Raw genomic sequence first — 19,328 nt, 5'->3', positions numbered from 1 at the left:
TTTACTGGCCTGAATTATGTAATAACTAAATTCTGAGTTAAAATGCCTCTAACATTTAAAGACAACACGAAAAGGAAAAGTTTAACTTCATTAGTAGATATACTTCCTGCTATTCTTTAGGTCCTGGCCATAGAATGATATAATCTGTATGTCCATTTTATACCTGTTATTTTCAAGCTCTTGGGCTTTAGGATTCTGTCTGATTCAGTGCTGAGGAGGTGGGATCTTATCAACAAGACATTTATACCACAATCTCTTTAATGAAAGAAACAGCTTTTTGATGGTTTCCAGTGAAAAGTGAGGGGATAAGGACACGTGTATAGTGATATTTCAACGATTCCTTTTCTACCATGAGCACAATGCAGAGTCATTTGGAATTCAACAACACATTCTGACCATGACATTATGGTAGATGCTACGAATATGGAGATTCACTAGATATGATCCCCACCTGCAAGTTTACCAACTTATGGGAAGAAAAGGGTTACATAAAAAATGAAAAATGGTGAGATTTATTAGGGATGTGATGAACATTTATATGTAGTCATTTTCTGGGAACCTGTTAGAATAGTCTCTAATCCTCGGTGATAATCCACAAGTCATTCTTCTTTAGTATGAATGAACCGTATGAAAGACTTAAGGAAATGGTATTATTTATTAATTTACACCTTCTAACAGCTAAATTCTTTACATGTTTAACTCAGGATCATCTCTGGCTGCAGAAAAATAAATTCAGAAATAGGATATAATCTACTACTTTAAATGATTAAAAATATATGAAAGAAGCTTAAACTTTACTAAAATAATATGCCAAATTCAGATTAAATATGCCATCTTCTCTCTTTAATATGTTTTAAAAAGATATTACAACTGTTTCCTAATTTTGACAATAGTTTGTCAATAACAGTTTTGAGTTGATCTTCAAATTTAATTTATGCTCTAATTTGACATGTAATGAAAACTTATTTTTAAAAATCTTTAAAATTAAAAGGAAAAAAACCTTACCACTTCTGACTGGAAGGATAATTGAAATCTAAACCAAGAACAGCATAGAAATTAAAAATTCAAGTGCTATTGTTTTTTTTTTTAATGAAGGTAAGACAATAAAGTTTAGAGATATGATTTGGCAAGCCAAATATATCACATTACAACTGGGGTTATGGTGGCATGTGCCTATAGTTCCAGCTACTTGGGAGGCTGAGGCAGGAGGACTGCTTGAGGCCAGGAGTTCAAGGCTGTAGTGTGGTATGATCACAACTGTGAACAGCCACTGTACTCCAGCCTGGGCACCATAGTGAGACTTTGTCTCTGAGGAAGAAAAAAAAAAAAAAAAAGAAAGAAAGAAAGGAAAGAAAGAAAGCAATTATAACAAAAGGGAAAAGAATCTGTAGTAGTGTGTGTGGGGGGGGAATCCCTGACATTTGGTGCAGATCCAACCAGACATGATAAGATAAATGAAAAGAGCATCTTGGGGTATTCAACACAGCATGCTACAGGGCATGTGTGTGTTGGGGGGCTCTTTAACCCATGGAAAGGCCTCCCATGGAAAGGCTGCATTTCCAACACATTTGCAGTTCAATCAAATACTAAGATGAAGTTATGGCACAGAAAATGATTCTGGGTAGGTTTTCAAATTTTTAATTATTGAAAAGAAGGTTAGAAAAACTAGGTCGACTTCATTAAAAAAAATTAAGACCTCATTGTGAGAGAAATAGTCTTTGGGGAGTTCAAAGCTAGATCATGCCATGAGATAGTATCTGACAGTGTCAAAGGCAGCAGAAGCTAAGGAGAAATCAGACTCACACACGGTTGCTGTACTCTATGACTACGAAGATCCAAAGGAGAAAAGTGAAAAATTTATAAAGTGATCTTAAAAGAATGGAGAAGTAACAGTTCTACAGAACTGCTATTCTGAGGGGAAATTCAAGTAGAGGTTTTGGTGCCATGACCCACTCAAATCCCTCCCTCATCTTGCAAACCCTGTTGCTGCTATGAGCCCAGCTGGCGATCTGGTTAGGCTGGTTAGCTACATGGGATTACTCATTACACAAACACTTCGATCTCCTAGAGAGCTCATTTTGTGGAAGGCAAATCAACTTTCCTCTTTCCTGGCACACCATGACTAGAGTTCAAGGAGGTGCTGCATTTATTATAGGTATTTTGTTCATGAGTTATTTGTTTTTCATACCACATTTGTTTAAAACAAAGATCACTCAGTGGTAGCAGGTGGGTTACAATCCTACTGTTTATGAAAACTGTTCCAGGGAGACCATTCTGTAGGATAAAAGAGAAGCCTTCAGGATTATGCATTTTAATTTCCCTTTACCAAACAACTTACTCAAACCAGAAAATCAGATTTTAAAAACTAAATTAAATATCTCCTAAAAAGATCCTATCACTGCATTTGGTAAGTATGACAGTTTCAGGATCTTAAGAATGTTATATATGGAGAGTTATTCCTAATGTCTAACATAAAGAGAATGAAAACAGGAAATGGGTCAGCTACTATGTCTCTGTCAGGCAGACACCAGGGTTAGGATCAGGGTCAGGACTTGGTTCACAGCAATAGATTCTCAGGGGTGGTGCTCAAACAAATAAATTGACCCTGTAATTAAAAACAAAACTAAAATAACAACGAGAAAGACAGAGAGAAAGAGGCAGAAAGGAAAAGAAGGAAGGAGGCCTTTTTCAATTTGTCTATTTGGCTTTGTTAATTTATTCATCTTTTGTGTATAATATTAATAACTTTCAAAGCTATTGACTTATTTTGGTACAATTCTAAAACATCAAGAAAAATCTGAGGACTACTTTTTATTCTAGTCTGCCTGTTTTAAAATGTGATGGCAGTGCTTAATTCAGCTAATTTACACATATTTATTGGGAATCTGTTATATGTTAAATTCTAATGCAGTGTGTAGGATGGAGGGGGATTGGAACAGGGAGCTGGTACAAAATACGTTAAAATATATTCTTTACCCTTAGGGACGTCAGGCTACCTGAGAAGTAAAGAGAGCACAGATGAATCAATTAAGAAACAATTAAGTGCCAAATTGTGAGCTGCTAACTATGAATGCAATAAGAAGGGAGAGATGATTATGAACTGTAGTCACTGGAGAATAGTGTACAAAAGAGATGGGGGATGACTTACACTGCTCAAACAGAACAGGATTTGAACAGGCAGAAAAGAAGAGAGAAGAGAGATGAGAAGAAATTAGGAAAGGCACCGAATTTCCTTGTCCTTTTATTACTCAGTCATTTATTACTCAGTTGTTTCTGTAAACAACGTTTACAGAAAGCCTACAATAAGCTAGGCACTATGCTTAGCAGTGAGAGCAAACCACAAAGAAAAAAAAGGACACAAATTCTGTCCTCAAGGAGCTTATAGTCTGGCAATGAAGCTAACTGTGCTATAAATAACTATACTGCAATGCAGATGAGATGTGGGTCATAAGAGAGATTCCAGTGATTGTAGCCAAGAGTCATCCTTGAGCAAAAGGCCACTGATTTAAGGTATCCTGTGGTCATGTTACCTTAACTTGGATATTGGTTATATAAGATCAGAACCTTCATTTTAACAAGAATGATCAGGTCTGGATGATCAGATCAGGTCATGCTAACTTGACTTAACATGAACTAAGTATAGGTCAAAATTCAATTCATTACTTTCAATTGAAAAGACACAGTGATAAAGAACAAGAACATCAGAGTTAGCCAATTAATGTCCTAAGGTGGCTAGCTTGACAGGCAGGAAATTAAAAAAGAAGCATGGTCATGTTAACCTTAAGGATTACCTGAAGGTAGCAAGGTTCCTCAGCTCACCTGTGACTGAAGGTGGGGTTGTCTTCTAGTCAGGTGCATGCCATTAATATTTTGGCCCTTTACAAAAAGCCCATCAGCCCTACCTTTGCTTCAGTTGAGTAAGTCCTATTTCACTCTCCTTAACCTGCTGCAACACAGCACCAGGTATTACGATGGGGGCAAAAGCCAAGACACACGAGACATAATCCTTGCACTCAGAGACCAAATAAACACAATGAACATTTCTGGCCATTTATGCCATCTTTAATGCTAGACACTCTTTGTGTGGCATTTATAGGTATTGCCACGGAATACAATCTAGAGCTCTGCTGCTCATTTCCTACCAAAAGTTTGGTTGTGCAAAGCAATATTTCTAGAGGACTGATGAAGGAATAAAGGCCATCCACTCTCTCAGGACTCTGAAACTTACCTCTGTGTTAAGAAGAGTCTTAAGTTAGGTTCTATCTAAATGGTGGAAGCAGAGTGCTAGTTGCCTTTCAATATTCATTCTTCTTCTCTAAGAGAAGTTCAAAATTTGCTTGTGTGTGTGTGTTTGACTTTCTCTTTAGGTATGAGGAGCTATAGACAAATAAATGAATGAGCATAGCTGTGTTCCAATAAAACTTTATTTATAAAAATAGACAGCAGGCCAAATGTGCTAATCCCTATGCCATAGTTAATAGCATCCCTGGCTTTAGCGGGCACAACAAAATCCTGAATAAAGAGGCTGGGAAGCCCTATAAAGAGGGCAAACTCCTGAAGGTGGAAAGGTCCTGCTAAAATGTGAGCAAGCAGCAAACTGACAGAATGAGCCTGTCTCCCACACCCATTTTGCCCTATGTGCACAGTGAATGATTGGCAAACAGGCCAATCTGAGTCCTTTTCCCTGCCCCTTCTCAGTGTTGAAAGTTAGAGCGCAGTTAAACAAATCTACGCCTTCTCTTTTCATTTCTAAAAGTATTCTGAAAAGGGAATAATAAAGATTACATCTTAGAATCATCACAGTTTACTGTGGACAACAAAGGCAGGTTTTACTTTTTCTTCTTTTTCTTGTTTGTTTGTTTTACTCTTGCAAAAGGTTATTAGGAAATGTGGCCCACTAGATAACAAAACAAGTAAATATGTCATTCAAGTGAAAGGAATGACACCCTATGTTATTATTGTCATTCTTTAAACACATACAAGATCAATGCTGTCTTTTGAGATAAAGATAGCATTTTCAGTAATTTAAACATGTCAGGAATAATTTCTCTGTTCATTCCATTTCCAGATAAATTTGGGGGATGTCAGGTTTCCACTTGACTGCATAGGATAATGACTTCTCAGATAAAGGCAGAATCTATGGTAACAGAATCAAAGGACTTCAGAATTTAGGAGAAGAATTTAAAGAGTACATGTCACATGCCACATCTGAGGAAAGTGAGGCTTACTTAGACAGCTGGACTATGTATGACCTAATATTTTCATCATACAATGGTCTTGTTTGCCTTCAAAAGCTTGGAGGAGGCTTAAACTTTTTAAAAAATCATCAGATTAAGAGGAATGTCTGAATGGCTACAAGAGCCAAGCCAATATACCCTGAGCTTCAAGTGTTTGACTCATCCTCAGCAACTTTTACAAGGTACTTCCTCATGAAGGATTTGGCCCTAAATCGGATAGATCTGCTAATGTATTTCTGTACCTTTTTTTTTCTTTTTTTTACTTTGAGTTGCTGTTTTACCTTTGCATTTAAAATTCAACATGGTACATAATATTGGTGCAGGGTCATAATCAGACTCAATTAAAAATTTAAGCATGAGTTTAGAAGAAAACTCTAATACTGACTTATGCCAAAAAGCCAATTGATTCATGCACTTTGGACTTATGGGCTCTGGATTATGTGGAAATCTCAAGAAGGCGTCTGATCTACCAAACTCTCTGGAGAAGAAGCTTTCTGGAGTGAAATCAGAAATTATTTGGTCCCTTAAGATGAACACAGAGCAGTCTTTAGCCAAAGCCTGCAGTGTGAGGACTTTTCTCACTATGTGCCAACATGATTGAGATTTGTGTTCTCTGGCTAATGTCAGGGAGCTTTTGGTATTGTACACAGTGAACTCATTTGACCTGATGTCTCAGTATATTAAAGCAGGTGGTGAACCCTAGGGGAAAAAATAAAACTACAGCCATCTGTTTATTGTGCTCTTTATCTAAACATATTCAAGCCCCCAGGCTTTTTATCAATAATGGAGAAATTAATAAAGGAATCTACAAAATTCTCCAGGATCTTAGAATGCTTTTTATTCTTTCATTAAATAGAGTTGGAAGAATTCATGAAATTAAAGCCAATTGCAAACTTGTTCCAAACTGCTTATCCATTACGTCGTATTTCCCATCTCCCTGTTTCTATCATCACTGCCTGTCCTTTGAGTCATCTGATTGCTTATTATGATAGTTAAGGTGGCTAATCAACGTAGAAAAAGGGAAGCTCAAATCATTTTATTGTATCCTCCTCATTGGTTCCAGTAAAAAGTGATTTGGTGGAGTGTGTGTGTGTGTGTAGGGGGGTGATGTGGTGGATAAAGACTGTAGGTTAAAATAAAGAAATAACATTCCTGAATTATCTGTCACTTAGAACATCTTCCATGTTAGTATGGATAACTGATGCTTAGCTAAACATGGCTAAGTTTTCTTGATGATAACAAAAAACCCTGCTGGGTTTGTTTTCCAGTAAATTCTATATAATTTTCCCTCCTGGCCTTATAAATGTGAAACTACCTGTAAAAATTAATAATTTATACCTTTCATGGTGACTTATAAGATACCTAATCATATTTACTTATCAATTCATCTATCATCTATATATCTATTTAGTAACTCTCAGTCATCTATCTGTCTTTCACCCATCCATCCATCCATGCTCTGTGAGGCTGTATTTCACAGTGGTTAACAGCTTAGGCTATGGAATAAACAAATTAGAATTCAACTCCTACTTCTACTTCTATCACTTACTATTGTGAGACCTTGAACAAACTGCTCAACTTGAGACCTAGTTTCCTCTTCCGTTAGATGAAAATACCAAGAAATATCTATTACTGTGGGTGGCTTTGAGGATTAAATGAAATAATGCATGTAAATAACAAAGCACAGAATCTAACATATACTAAAAGTTCAGTAAATAGCAGCTATTATTGTTTTTTCATAATAGAGCTTTTTGGATCCTAGGCCTTCAACAAAAGCAGGAAAAAAGATTTGAATGCCTTCAGCTCTAAAACTTCATAGTTTGTCTATGAGATGATATCATAAGAGATACAGTGTCTACACCATGGTCACTAAAGTAGTGGAAATTATCCATTTATTATTTCATTAAAAAAATCACTTGTGAAGGTCAAACATGAGCAGTCACTGTTAGGCAGTGAGGGTGGAGGAGGGAGATACTTTGGTAAACGTGATAACAGATATGACAGAGATACATACAAAGTGTTAAGATATATGATGTAGTGACTTATGCCATTGGTGCTGGGCAAGGTTTTCAGAGAGGGCAAATTCTGAGTTGGGTCTTAAAGGATGAATAGGAGATCATCAGATATAAAAGAAGAAGAAATTCATGCTTGGCCTCTGCTGTCAGTATGCTTGGTAAGTGGCTTGCACTGAATCTCACAGCCAGCGGGGCTCTGGAGAGAAGAGCAGCAATGCTGCAACCTTCAAGCAGATGTGTGCGGCAGGCCCCGATTCTCACACTCTAGAGATTAGATAAGTATTCCCTAAGTTTAAACCGAATACCTGCCAGCAGAGACAGCACTCAGAGAAGTTGGTCCTAAGTTCAGGAAGATTTTTTTGTAAGGTAGTGATATATGAATAAGAAACTAGGTTCAGAATATTAATTATATATGTTTTAAAGACAAAAACAACAACATGGAAACCCCATATGAAGAAAAGGAGGCAAGATAAAACATTGAAGATACACCAGGAGAAGGTACACAAAAAAAGTCAGAAAGGCAAAGGGGTAACAGCTATCTCAAACACAGAGAAAGGAATTATTTTTGAGTTATTCCGTGAAAATGAGTTCAATATTGGGAATTAATGATGTTGAATATATGGGATCTACATCTTTGCCAGTGCTATCTCTGCAGTTGATAGAACACCTGCTATGACTATACTGGAGAAATCTCTGGAACACAGCAGTAAATGAATGACTCCAAGATGCCACAGGTCCTATTAAGTTGAAAGGGTTTACAAGGCTAAAGAAAAAGTACCCAGTACTAAGATCAGGAAGAATACGGTGACTCTCATACTCAGGCCTCCTGGCACAGTGGGATCAAAGCAAACCAGCCAGGCGTGTGGGCACTGATCTACAGAATGCTAAAACATGCCTGGAAGAGACCAGAAACATGGGACCACTTAATTCTGGTTTCTACATACAGTCCCTTACATAACTAGCAGAACTAAGCTGGTTCTATTTCCTTTGAACTAAATAGAGTATTCTAGAGAAAATGAAGGAAACAAACAAACCTCCGTAGGTTTCATTTAGCGACAGTGACCAAATGTCTCTGCTTGTCCTAAAGAGTCCCAGTATGAGCCTACTATTTCAGTGAAATTATCATTAGCAACCCCTTCCTTCTCAACGTGCCCTGGTTTGAATGATAAATTATATGGTCACCACCTATTTAGTCCATGCAACAAATTGCTGACTTTAAACAAAAGATTAAAACATATACCTTTCCAATAGGAAACCAAATTGTACCAGTAAAAAAAAAAAAATTCTATAAAAGAATGCCAATATAGACCAATTAATTAAAGTAGCAGATCATGCTTTTATAAACCCAATGGAATTATTAAACCAGGCAATAATTATTAGTTGGAATTAAATGCATTACGTGAAGAAATGATGGGGAACTGGAGATTACTCAGTGACAAAGTAACATGACAAGAAGAAAAACATATCTTTACAAGGGAGGAGGCTGCTACCCTAATACTACTGTGTATCTTAACTTCAACAACTATGGGTAAGCCAGTACGTAAACTTATAATGCATTCTAGTCACGATGTTTAACTTAAATCTAAAAAAGATTTTAAATGTAACTTCCAGTGTACAGTAAATCCATGAGATTTGGGAACAAGCTAAATCATACTATGAGAAGCAATCAGGCAAATCTAGGCCAATCCCTTGAAGATGCCAGTGAAATGCAAAATGGGTCTCTACTAGATTAGAAGAGCCTTAAGGGACATAACAACCAGATGCGATGTGTAGTCCTAGAATTAACTACCTCCAAAGGACATTTTGGAAGAATTTGGGAAATTTGAATATGAGCTGGGTACAGAATGATAAAAAGGACTGATTATTAATTTCAGGTATACTACTGTATTATTTCTTATGTAGAAAAATGTACTATTTTTTAAAAAGAGACACATACTAAGATGTCAAAGTGTGTAAGGACATGTTATATATAATTCACTTTAGTACTTCAGCATAAAATATGGTTTAAAAAGAATTAGATATATGTACATATACATATACCCACACATTTATAATCTAGAAAATCAATTTCTCCTCATCCCCACTAGAGGAAAGTAGAACTACTTAAAGAAAAACTATTTGAAGGGGTTTGGATCAGCCTGCACCAGTGCCCCCACATTTTGATCTAGCTCTATCAGAAGGGACCGGTGCACAGAGCAGGCATGTTTCTAGGGTAGACTCAGCCTGGACTGACAGAATGCTAAGATGACGGTTTCCCCAGGATCACAGCACTGACAGGGGTGCCTGGATAGGATAGGGAGACTGTCTAGGATAGAAAGCAAGCAGATATGGCAGCAACCAGTTCCCATACTAACTAACGGGAACATGGCTAGAAATCCACAGCAGCCGATACAGGTGTCCTCAGTGCAAACAGGAATCTTTCTGAGGCTCTGTCCCAGGGGCAGGAGGCAAATCCTAAGGGAGAGACCTAACCTTGGCAAGTACATAGTTACTAGATACTGGTACTCTGACTGCCCAATAGCAGGTCTCTCTGCAGGGAGAAGAGTTACAGGTGATAGGTAGAGAATAGTACAGATAGGGAGGAGATAGGAGTTAAAATAAAAGTGTAGCCATAGGGGTTAGAAGGAAAACAATGAGAAGTGAAGAATTTATTAGTAAAATGTAACCTTATAATGGAGGATCAGTTGGCAAAGACCAGGGCAAGGCATCACGGTAGCAAAGTGAGAAGTAGAAAGGAGCTAAAAAAGAGCCAAAGAGAATCCAAGATGATGGTGGACAGGTAACGAGCAGACAGGAGAGGACACAGTGATCAGGAACAGGGGATGATGGTTAAGACACGGCAGCATCATGGGGAGACACGGGACATCTGAAATGGCATAGGAAACAGAAGGACAGAGGGCGCAGGAAATAAAAGAAAGACAGCTGGTCAGAGGTTGAGGGGGCAGAATTTGGAACAGACAGAGGCTGAATGCATCTTTTCCATCTCTGTACTCAGTGAAACTTAGTGGGAGCCCAGGAGAAAGGAACAAAGGGAGGAAGGAGAGAGGGAGAAAGAATGGGGGGAAGCAGTGAAGGAAGGCGGGCAGAACAGCCTGGAGAGCAAAGTGAAGGTGTGGAAGAAGGAAGAAGAAAAGAAGGCATGCGGAAAGCACACATTTTGGAGGCATACAGGGGGTTAATGTTAGTTAAAATATGATAGACTTGGTGCTCATGAGCATTCTATGTCACATTCCATAATTGTGTAACTCAAATTTACCATAAGAATTCAAGAAATATTTTGACCAGGCAACATTTCTGTGGCTGGTGTGAGTTATACCTTATACAAATGCCTAGAGGTAGCGTAAAAGCATGATAACGTTATTAAGAAAACAGTCACACAGCTCTTGGATCTTCCATGCACTGCTGAGTGATGCCAATCAGCCTGTCAGGCTCCTTATTTTCCCCAAGGGCCTGCTCTCATCCAGTGGGTGACTTTATCATATGAACTGGCCTAAGGCTGCTGAATTCTTTCCACCCATTCTCTGTTGCCCAGAACTGAAACAAGAGGCAAATGCTGGATTGAGATAATTAACGTAGACAGAAATCTGGCTAAATACTACAAAAACAACCCCCATTATTCAGGCGCCTGATTATCTAGATTGCTGACTACATTGATTACATTAATCCAATGATTGCCAAATCTTTACTTTCTGTTGGGTGGGATTTAATCTAGAGAATTAACGGATCTCTCCAGGATGCAAATCTTTCCCAGGACGCACGAGTTTGACTGATAGCTCACAAAATTACTCTGGAACGCATGCAAAATTAGACTTATACATAATTCTCATGCAAAGGAAAACCTATCCATCAACATAATAGTGGCTCTCAGAAAGCAGTCAAGGTTCTGGGTATGAAAACTGGAAAGTAGGAGGTCTGATGTTTTAAGAAGCCATAATCAAACATTTTTGTTTGCAGTTTCTAATATGTGTAGGTGTTTTCTAGTACATCAATAAGATCAGAATTTGTACCAAAAATTATTATTACAAGATTTCAAATTACAATGGTGCATGTGTTTGAGAATCATTGGTTTGCAATTTGAGGGAGGGGACAGGTTGGTGAAATCAGATTCCCAGAGTCTTCAGTCTGTTTTTAAACAGAAAACAGTAAAATAAATAGTCTCCCTGATTCATGATACAAGTCCCTTATAATCTATCTAGATTTATGAGGTTGGCAAAAATCTAACAGCTATATTTCCTAACTTTGAAGTTTGAATCGGATACTATATACACAGCACAGACTGCAGAGTTACGGTAACTGCAGAGCACCTCCACAGGAAAGCAAAGAGAAAGATCAAAGGGGCTCCTGGATGATACTCACTATTTGGTAGAGTCAGATAACTGATATTCTCGTCGTCTATCGTAGCATTCCTGGATTCCAGGATCATTCCATAAACTCTTTATTGCATCTACGTATGGATTCTCAAAAGCAGACACCTTCTCCACATCAACTTCTCGAACTAATTGTGCATGAGCCTGTTTAAATTAAAAAAACAAAAAACAAAAAAACAGCAGTTTAATACCCTTTCCTTTCCAAACTGTCTTTGGTTTGCACATTACCTTACACACAATTCAGATGACATCTTCCTTCACAATAATAGTTTCCAAATTGGTTTATAACAAAGTAATGATTCATATTTTTTATTTTTCTGAGAGAGAACACAGTCCCAAATCTTTTCCTCTAGAGCAAACCTGGAGGCTACTTAAAGTTGATTAGAGGATGGCAGCACAGTCAGCTCTCCCATCAGAGCAATGAGTGTGTCATGCTACATATACCACTGTTTTTAGGTAATTATCATAATCCTAAAACAATATTATTAAAGGAAAAAAGGAAGAATAATTATCTCCTGCATGTTTATAGTTTACTACAATCAAACATATAGTGTGTCTAGTCCATGGGTATTATATGTCTCAGCAGAAACTAAATTAGAATCCTCAACTAATCAGGATTAGTTTCTATAGTTTAACTTTTAGGATAAAGTATAAAACCACTAGAAGAACATTTAATATTATTAATTTAATTTGGACAACAATAACAAGTACCCCTCTACTCCTACATAAATTACCCAATTCTAAAATATTTATTTTATATCTGCCTTATCTACATTATCAGACTGAGGATCCTATTCAATTTTTTAACAATGAAAAAGATATTTGTTATCTCCATTATACTACATTTAGCAGGAAAAAGATAGATTTAAAAATTTTTTCAACAAGACTAAAATAAAAATGCTTTATAGTCAACCCTCCAATTTGCCAGAATACACCACTAACAATCCCAGTCAAACTAGGTTTCATGGAATGTTACTCACAAATTACACATACATATAAATATGTAAATAAACATAAATAACTAATTACCTTAGAAACTGGAGGCAGATGGCTGACAATTATTGTAACAGTCCTGATTTTGTACAGAAATACAAACTTTTTAACAAGGTTAGTGAATGGCTACCATGATGACATTATGGTCAAATTATTCATTTCATAGAGTATTAAGCAGACACAATTTTAATAAATTTAATCCATGCCAGACCCTGTCTGGTTCTCATTCTTTATCTCCCTTCTCTTCCCACAAGTGGAAAGGGCCCCATGTCAATAGACTAATCCTGACCTAAGGTTTTAAGAAGCTTAACCTACAGCAACTGAAGAAATCACCTTTCTTATTAGTTCTGCTCTAACAGTAACAATCAGCTCTAGTGACTGAGAAGTTCCACCTCTACTCTGTACCCTGACCTTGGAAATGGATCCTGCAGTTGCTTTCTGTACTGAGTCCCTGCCTAGACAATGTGCCCTGCTATATCCCACCAGTGATTTTACCCACCTCGAGTCCTGCTCCTGGACTCCACTCCAGATGAGGCCTACTTCAATCATCATTCCCTCTGATACTCACTCTCTGAAAACAAAACATCACTGGCTCTTCAAAGAATCCCTAGTGCTAGGCTCTGCTGTTCAGCAGCACTTGTTACTCCATGCTGAACCTCCTGGATTCCTAGGGACTGTACTAGACCCATCTGGTCTGCACCAGAAGTGGACCTCCTCCAAGCAGACTGGGCTTTCTCCACTCCGCTCAACCTCAGTAGGTGTGTCTCATGTCCAGCTTCAACCCCTCCCTTTTGGCCCTTGTTCACCGAATATGAACAAGTTCTTTTATCGTGTCCAGAGATATGACAATGATCATCCTTGACATGATCCTAAATTCAGTTCCCCATAGCCATATTGCTATAATTCTCAATTCAATTCCCATGGCCACATCTCTATTATAAGGTTTTCTTGAGGATGCTGTGAATCTTGGGTGTGGGTGGGGGCAGCAGAAGTGGGGATATATGCAAGGTGGTTTCCTGCTGGATTTAGTCTGAAGTCATGGTTTTGCATCTGCTTCTGCTTCTTGCAACCCCAGGTAGGCTGTTTAATCTTTCCAAACGTTATTTCTAGTGGGAAACAATGCTGCTCCCTAGCACCCTCAGCCACATGGGACTTTGTGCAAATCAGTTACAAAGTGGTTTGTTGGTCATTCTCAAGAGGTAGTCCACAAACCAGCAGCATCAGTAACACCTCGGAATTTGTTAAAACTGCAAATGCACTGACCCCACCTAAGACCTTCTGGATCACAATGTGGATGATTCCAACGCATGTGAAAGTTTGAGAACCACTGCAAACTATAAAGCACCACACAGACACATGCCGTGGCCATAATTAATAGCCCATTTGTCCACAAAATTGCCATTGGAGACTAAAGTGAAGAGGCCCATAGAGGCAAGAGTCACTTGTAAGCAGGGGCCTTAACACATGTTCATAAGGGCCAGGAAGCCACAGACATGAGTACAACAGGCTAGATACAGGCAAGAGGGAGTAATGGAGACTGTGGCACACTGAGAGATACATGCCCTAATTACAGAGGGCAGCTGCTATTTAGCTCCAAACAATTATTGACATTGGGAATGTTGGCTCTTTGTGATCAAATTCTCCAATTTTTTCAAACTAATTCTACTGTGCATGGGAGAAATTGTTGAGACCCTTCTCTGAATTAGGTCAAAGCTGGTGACATAGCCTACGACAGGTAGTAGTTCTAACATGGATTTGATACTCACTATACTAGGCCAGCAATGTCATTTGGAAGGAGTTCTGCTTCTGCTTCTAGAGTAGTTAGTTATCTTCTGCTGGGGAAAAATTTCAACATACTAAGACACTTTCCTCACTATTATGATCAAATGTTTACCAGACCCCAGTGAGATGCTAGCAATATAATAATAAGGGAATTAGCTCCTGCCCGGGTGTGTGTGTATGCATGTGTGTAACAGTTCCTATAAATAGCGACCAAACAAAGCATAGGATTATGTGCTCCGGGTGTAGGAACAAGAGAGAATATCTGCATTTCCATCCTTAATTCCAGTTGACTCTAAGGTTATTTAAATAAAGACAATCTTCTCAATGATGTATAAAGTTGTAACTTTCCACAAAGAGCCTACTTCTGTAAAATGAAACTATTTTCTATTGTCCGAAAATGTCTGTAATTTCCTATCTAGGTCTACCTCTGCTTGCTTTTTCTCACAGCTAGAATGATGCCTTCCCTCTTCCTTCTTGTACCTTCTTTGAAGAGCTTTTGTTCAGAGACTATATAATACACCATCTCTTACAGGAAGTTCTTCCTGACTTTTATCCTCTCAAAAAAAAAAAAAAAATGTGATCTTTTTTGTCCTTTGAACCATGGAAATTTTACATTTTGCCTTATGTTAACAGTTTTGTCTTAACGTATCCCTCTTCTAACCAACTGTATATTGATGGAAGAAAGGGCTGTGGCTGACAAGCTCTAATTTATTTTGGGGCCTGAGCAAGCATATAACAAATACTTGTTCCATTTAATTGCATTGAAAAAGTACACAAATATATGATGCCAAAACTAGTCAAAAACAGTCTTTCTAAAGAAAATCTCCCATCTATTATCTAATCTCATAGGATTACATAATCCTTAACAACATTTAGTTTAGTAGTTAGTGTGCATGTATTTGTGTAATATTTATTAGTATCTGCCTCCCTAATCATAGTATAAGTGTCAAGACATGCTCAGGGCCTAGTGGACTGCCTGAGAGCAGGAAGGGAGGGAAGGAGGGAGGGAGGGGGGGAGGGAAGGAGGGAGGGAGGGGGGAGGGAGGGAGGAAGGAAGGAAGGGAGGGAAGAAGGAAGAGAGGGAGGGAGGGAGGAAGGAAGAGAGGGAGGGAGGGAGGGAGGGAGGGAGGAAGAGAGGAAGGAAGAGAGGGAGGGAGGGAGGGAGGGAGGGAGGGAGGGAGGGAGGGAGGAAGGAAGGAAGGAAGGAAGGAAGGAAGGAAGGAAGGAAGGAAGGAAGGAAGGAAGGAAGGAAGGAAGGAAGAGAGGGAGGGAGGGAGGGAGGGAGGGAGGAAGAGAGGAAGGAAGAGAGGGAGGGAGGGAGGGAGGGAGGGAGGAAGGAAGGAAGGAAGGAAGGAAGGAAGGAAGGAAGGAAGGAAGGAAGGAAGGAAGGAAGGAAGGAAGAGAGGGAGGGAGGGAGGGAGGAAGGAAGAGAGGGAGGAAGAGAGGGAGGGAGGGAGGGAGGGAGGGAGGGAGGGAGGGAGGAAGGAAGGAAGGAAGGAAGGAAGGAAGGAAGGAAGGAAGGAAGGAAGGAAGGAAGGAAGGAAGGAAGGAAGGAAATTGAACAAGAAATCAGGACATCTAAACCTCTAGTTCATGTTTACCCATAACATTAGTTATAACCCTTAAGTATTTTACCTCTTTACAACTTAATCTTCCCTGCCCATAAGATAAGGCAATTGAATCAAATCACCTAAGGTCTCATCTAGCCATAAACTGTATGACTGTAAATATTTAATAGATGCATCTATAATGCATAGGGCACCAAGGGATTATGACACTGTCCCTCTAGGAGCATACAATATCATTCAGAAAGACAAGACCTTACTATTTCAAACCATACCTGACCTTACAGGGCAAAACACAGATCAGTAAGTACATGGGCAATGCTACATGGGGATGGAGCTCAGTATATGGACTGAGGAGGTCAAATGAGGTGCCAGAGAAAAGACAGGATTTAGCTGACAGGTGAAGATGAAGATGCATGACACCCCAAGCCTCAGTGGATAAAATAAAAATGGCATTTTCTTTTACCTGTGAAAACAGTCTTGTGAGGAAGTTTCATGTTGACTCTTAATCTAAATTAACTTCTACAGTGAAAGCTGTAAGTTTTCTCTATGATGAACCCATAACTTAGAAGTCAAGAGACTTCTCCATGGTCTAAGAAACAACATTGCCCTCAAAAACACACCGATCACCATGTTGCCTTCACCCAGGTCAGAATTCCTAAATCACTTTTACTGCCTCCTAAGCTTCGTTGTTTAATTCCATCCTTGCTGTTTTAGAAAATGACATTCAAATATAATCAACCATAATTTGCATTTATGTAAGAGCTTTCATCTGAGGTTCTCTTAAGTTATTTAAAAGTATGACGGCATTTTACAAAATGTGCACAGAGTTTTAAAACTGTCGATATAAATGTCCCCCATGAAAGCACAGTCCTCTCCATTTCTAAAAAATGTTCTGTATGTGGAAAGAATATTTTTTATAAAGTTAGAGTAGGAAGTTAAATTAGATGCTTTCTTCTATTTGTCCAAATGTTAAATAGTACTAAAAACTACAAGTAATTAGGCTAAATTAAACAATTATTAATGAAAAAGACTATGATGAAAAGTCACTTCCAATATTATAAATAACAAGTCAATTACAAGTGACTACCTGTTTACTTTGAACATTGTGCACAGAAAAGTAAAATAGGTATGAGTTAATGAATCATATAAGTGAAATGTAAAATAAAATTCTATTTCATTTTATGTTAGAGTTGAGCATACTGGGTGGAAATATTTAATGATGAATGCTAGCTTTCAGAATTCTTAGCAAGCTGGTGGCAAGCCTTAGAGGGAACATTGTGAGAACTAAGTAGCTACTCTCAGGAACTCTGGCAGAATTCTAGTGAAAGACCACATGGAAACCACAAGATGTGCCAATGTGGTAATGTCTTGTTTTCATGACTCCGTGGTCATAAAATTCAGGTAAATTTTAGACGTGTTGATATTTCCATAGTTGCTTCTACAGAGGGAAGGATGAACTGAAGTCCCACAGTGGGTCCTATCCTGCCCACAGAAGGCCAGACCTTCAGATGAAATGAAAAAGATCTCAGTCACTTTGGAAGGATTTTCAAAATCCCATTAACAACTGGAGATGGCTTTGGACAGGAATGTCACACGTATACTGTTTCCTATCCTGCAGAAGTAGAAAACCAAATGGTAACTTCCACATTTGCTGAATTTCTTAGACACAAATACTCAGCTCCTTAGTCCTGCTCTGTCTGAAGGGATATCCAACACAAACAGAGGACCTCCCAATCAGGAAAAGTGCAAACCACCGTCAGAGCCCATTTCAATTCTGAACCGAGCCTCATATATTCCTACTTTTTTTCTTGGTGCTTATTTCCATTTTGGCATTTGACTCTAAGAGAAAACTACAAACTCCTAAATAAACTGAGAAAAAAAATTCCAGCTTTTTTTGTTTTCTTCTGCTCAGAGAAAGTACAGAGTAAAATGATGGCCACTGAGACCAGACTGCTTGTGTTGGAATCCCACCTCCACTCAGTAGTAGCGGAGTGTGACCTTGCACAAGCTATTTAGCATCCTAAACCTCTGCTTCCTAATGACCTCACTCTCCTGATCTGCTAAATGGGGGTGATAACAGCACTTATTTTAGAGAGTTAAATTACAGAATGCATGTAAAGTACTTAAAGGCAGAGCCTGACACCTGAAGCTACTAGTTATTTGCTTTTTAAAAGCAAATAAAAAAATAGGACAACAGACATAAACCATGGCACAAACACCTACTAGGTTCTGTGACCTCGGCCAAGTCACCCAAGCCTTAATTTGCTCAAATGTCAAATAACATTCTGGAGGCCCTGACTGGGGCCCCTGAGTCCTCAAATTTGCAAACACCTCTTAGCATGAAATTTCCTGCAGAAAACTTGGATACAAACTGTATTTATCAGACTGCTTCACCTTTTCTGACCTTATCACAATCTGAACAGCTGACCTTCTTTCAGGTGCATTTTGTGCAGAGCAACAGTTGTTGCTATATCTTTTTATGAGCATTACTGCACAAATGACAAAGAACAGCGAAGTCACACTGAGCTGTTGCTGGCTGGGTTCACGTTGTGAGTGACTCATTCCCACAGAACAGGCTCTCCACACTTATGATTCAACTTGTGGCTCAGCAAAATTACAAATTACTATATGACACAGCCTTTTGAAGTCCCTCATGAAGATTATAGCTCTCATGTATAGAATTTTCAGTGGTAAGGATTTATAGATTCCTCTTTGCTAAATTCTCATGTCCCTCTTAACCTTGGTATCAGATAGAGACTACTAAATCTCTCACTAATAATTTTGGGAACCACAGTAGTGAAGAGGAAGAACTTGCACAATAACCTGAGACCAAACCATGATTTTATCATAGCTCATGTCTTTAGGCAGGTTGCTTAACCTTCACCTCAGTTTTCCCATCTATGAGATGGGGATAACTGTTCCTTGTAGGGCTGTTAGGGAAATTAAAAGAGATCTTAGCAAAATGCCTATTACTATGAAATCTTGTGGTGTCTCAAAATTATCACTAATGATTATTTCAACAATTTTTTTTTTTTTTTTTGGATACACAGTCTCGCTCTGTCACCTCGGCTAGAGTACAGTGCATCATCATAGATCATAGCAACCTCAAACTCCTGGGCTCAGGTGATCCTCCTGTCTCAGCCTCTGGAGTAGCTGGGACTTACAGGCATGTGCCACCATGCTCAGCTAATTTTTCCATTTTTTGTAGAGATGGGATCTTGCTCTGGCTCAGACTGGTCTAGAACTCCTGGGCTCCAGTGATCCTCCCACCTCAGCCTCCCACCATGCTAGGATTACAGGTGTGAGGCACCTCACCCAGCTTATTTCAGCAAATTTTTATCTCCCATGTGTTAGGCAATACACAAG

The 19,328-nt window shown here is 38.7% G+C and overlaps 1 protein-coding gene across 2 annotated transcripts in view; it reads right to left on the bottom strand.

The window, feature by feature from the left end:
* Positions 1 to 19,328, bottom strand: part of GNAQ (G protein subunit alpha q) — a 283,732-nt gene that overhangs the window by 70,616 nt on the left and 193,788 nt on the right. For both annotated transcript variants that reach the window (XM_012759768.3, XM_076008609.1), the window contains exon 3: positions 11,609 to 11,763. In XM_012759768.3, the coding sequence (XP_012615222.1) occupies positions 11,609 to 11,763 (155 nt within the window). The remainder of the gene's footprint in view (positions 1 to 11,608; positions 11,764 to 19,328) is intronic.

The sequence above is a fragment of the Microcebus murinus genome, chromosome 12, assembly GCF_040939455.1.
Source record: "Microcebus murinus isolate Inina chromosome 12, M.murinus_Inina_mat1.0, whole genome shotgun sequence".
Classification (NCBI taxonomy): domain Eukaryota; kingdom Metazoa; phylum Chordata; class Mammalia; order Primates; family Cheirogaleidae; genus Microcebus; species Microcebus murinus.
This window is presented reverse-complemented; position numbering and strand designations above follow the sequence as displayed.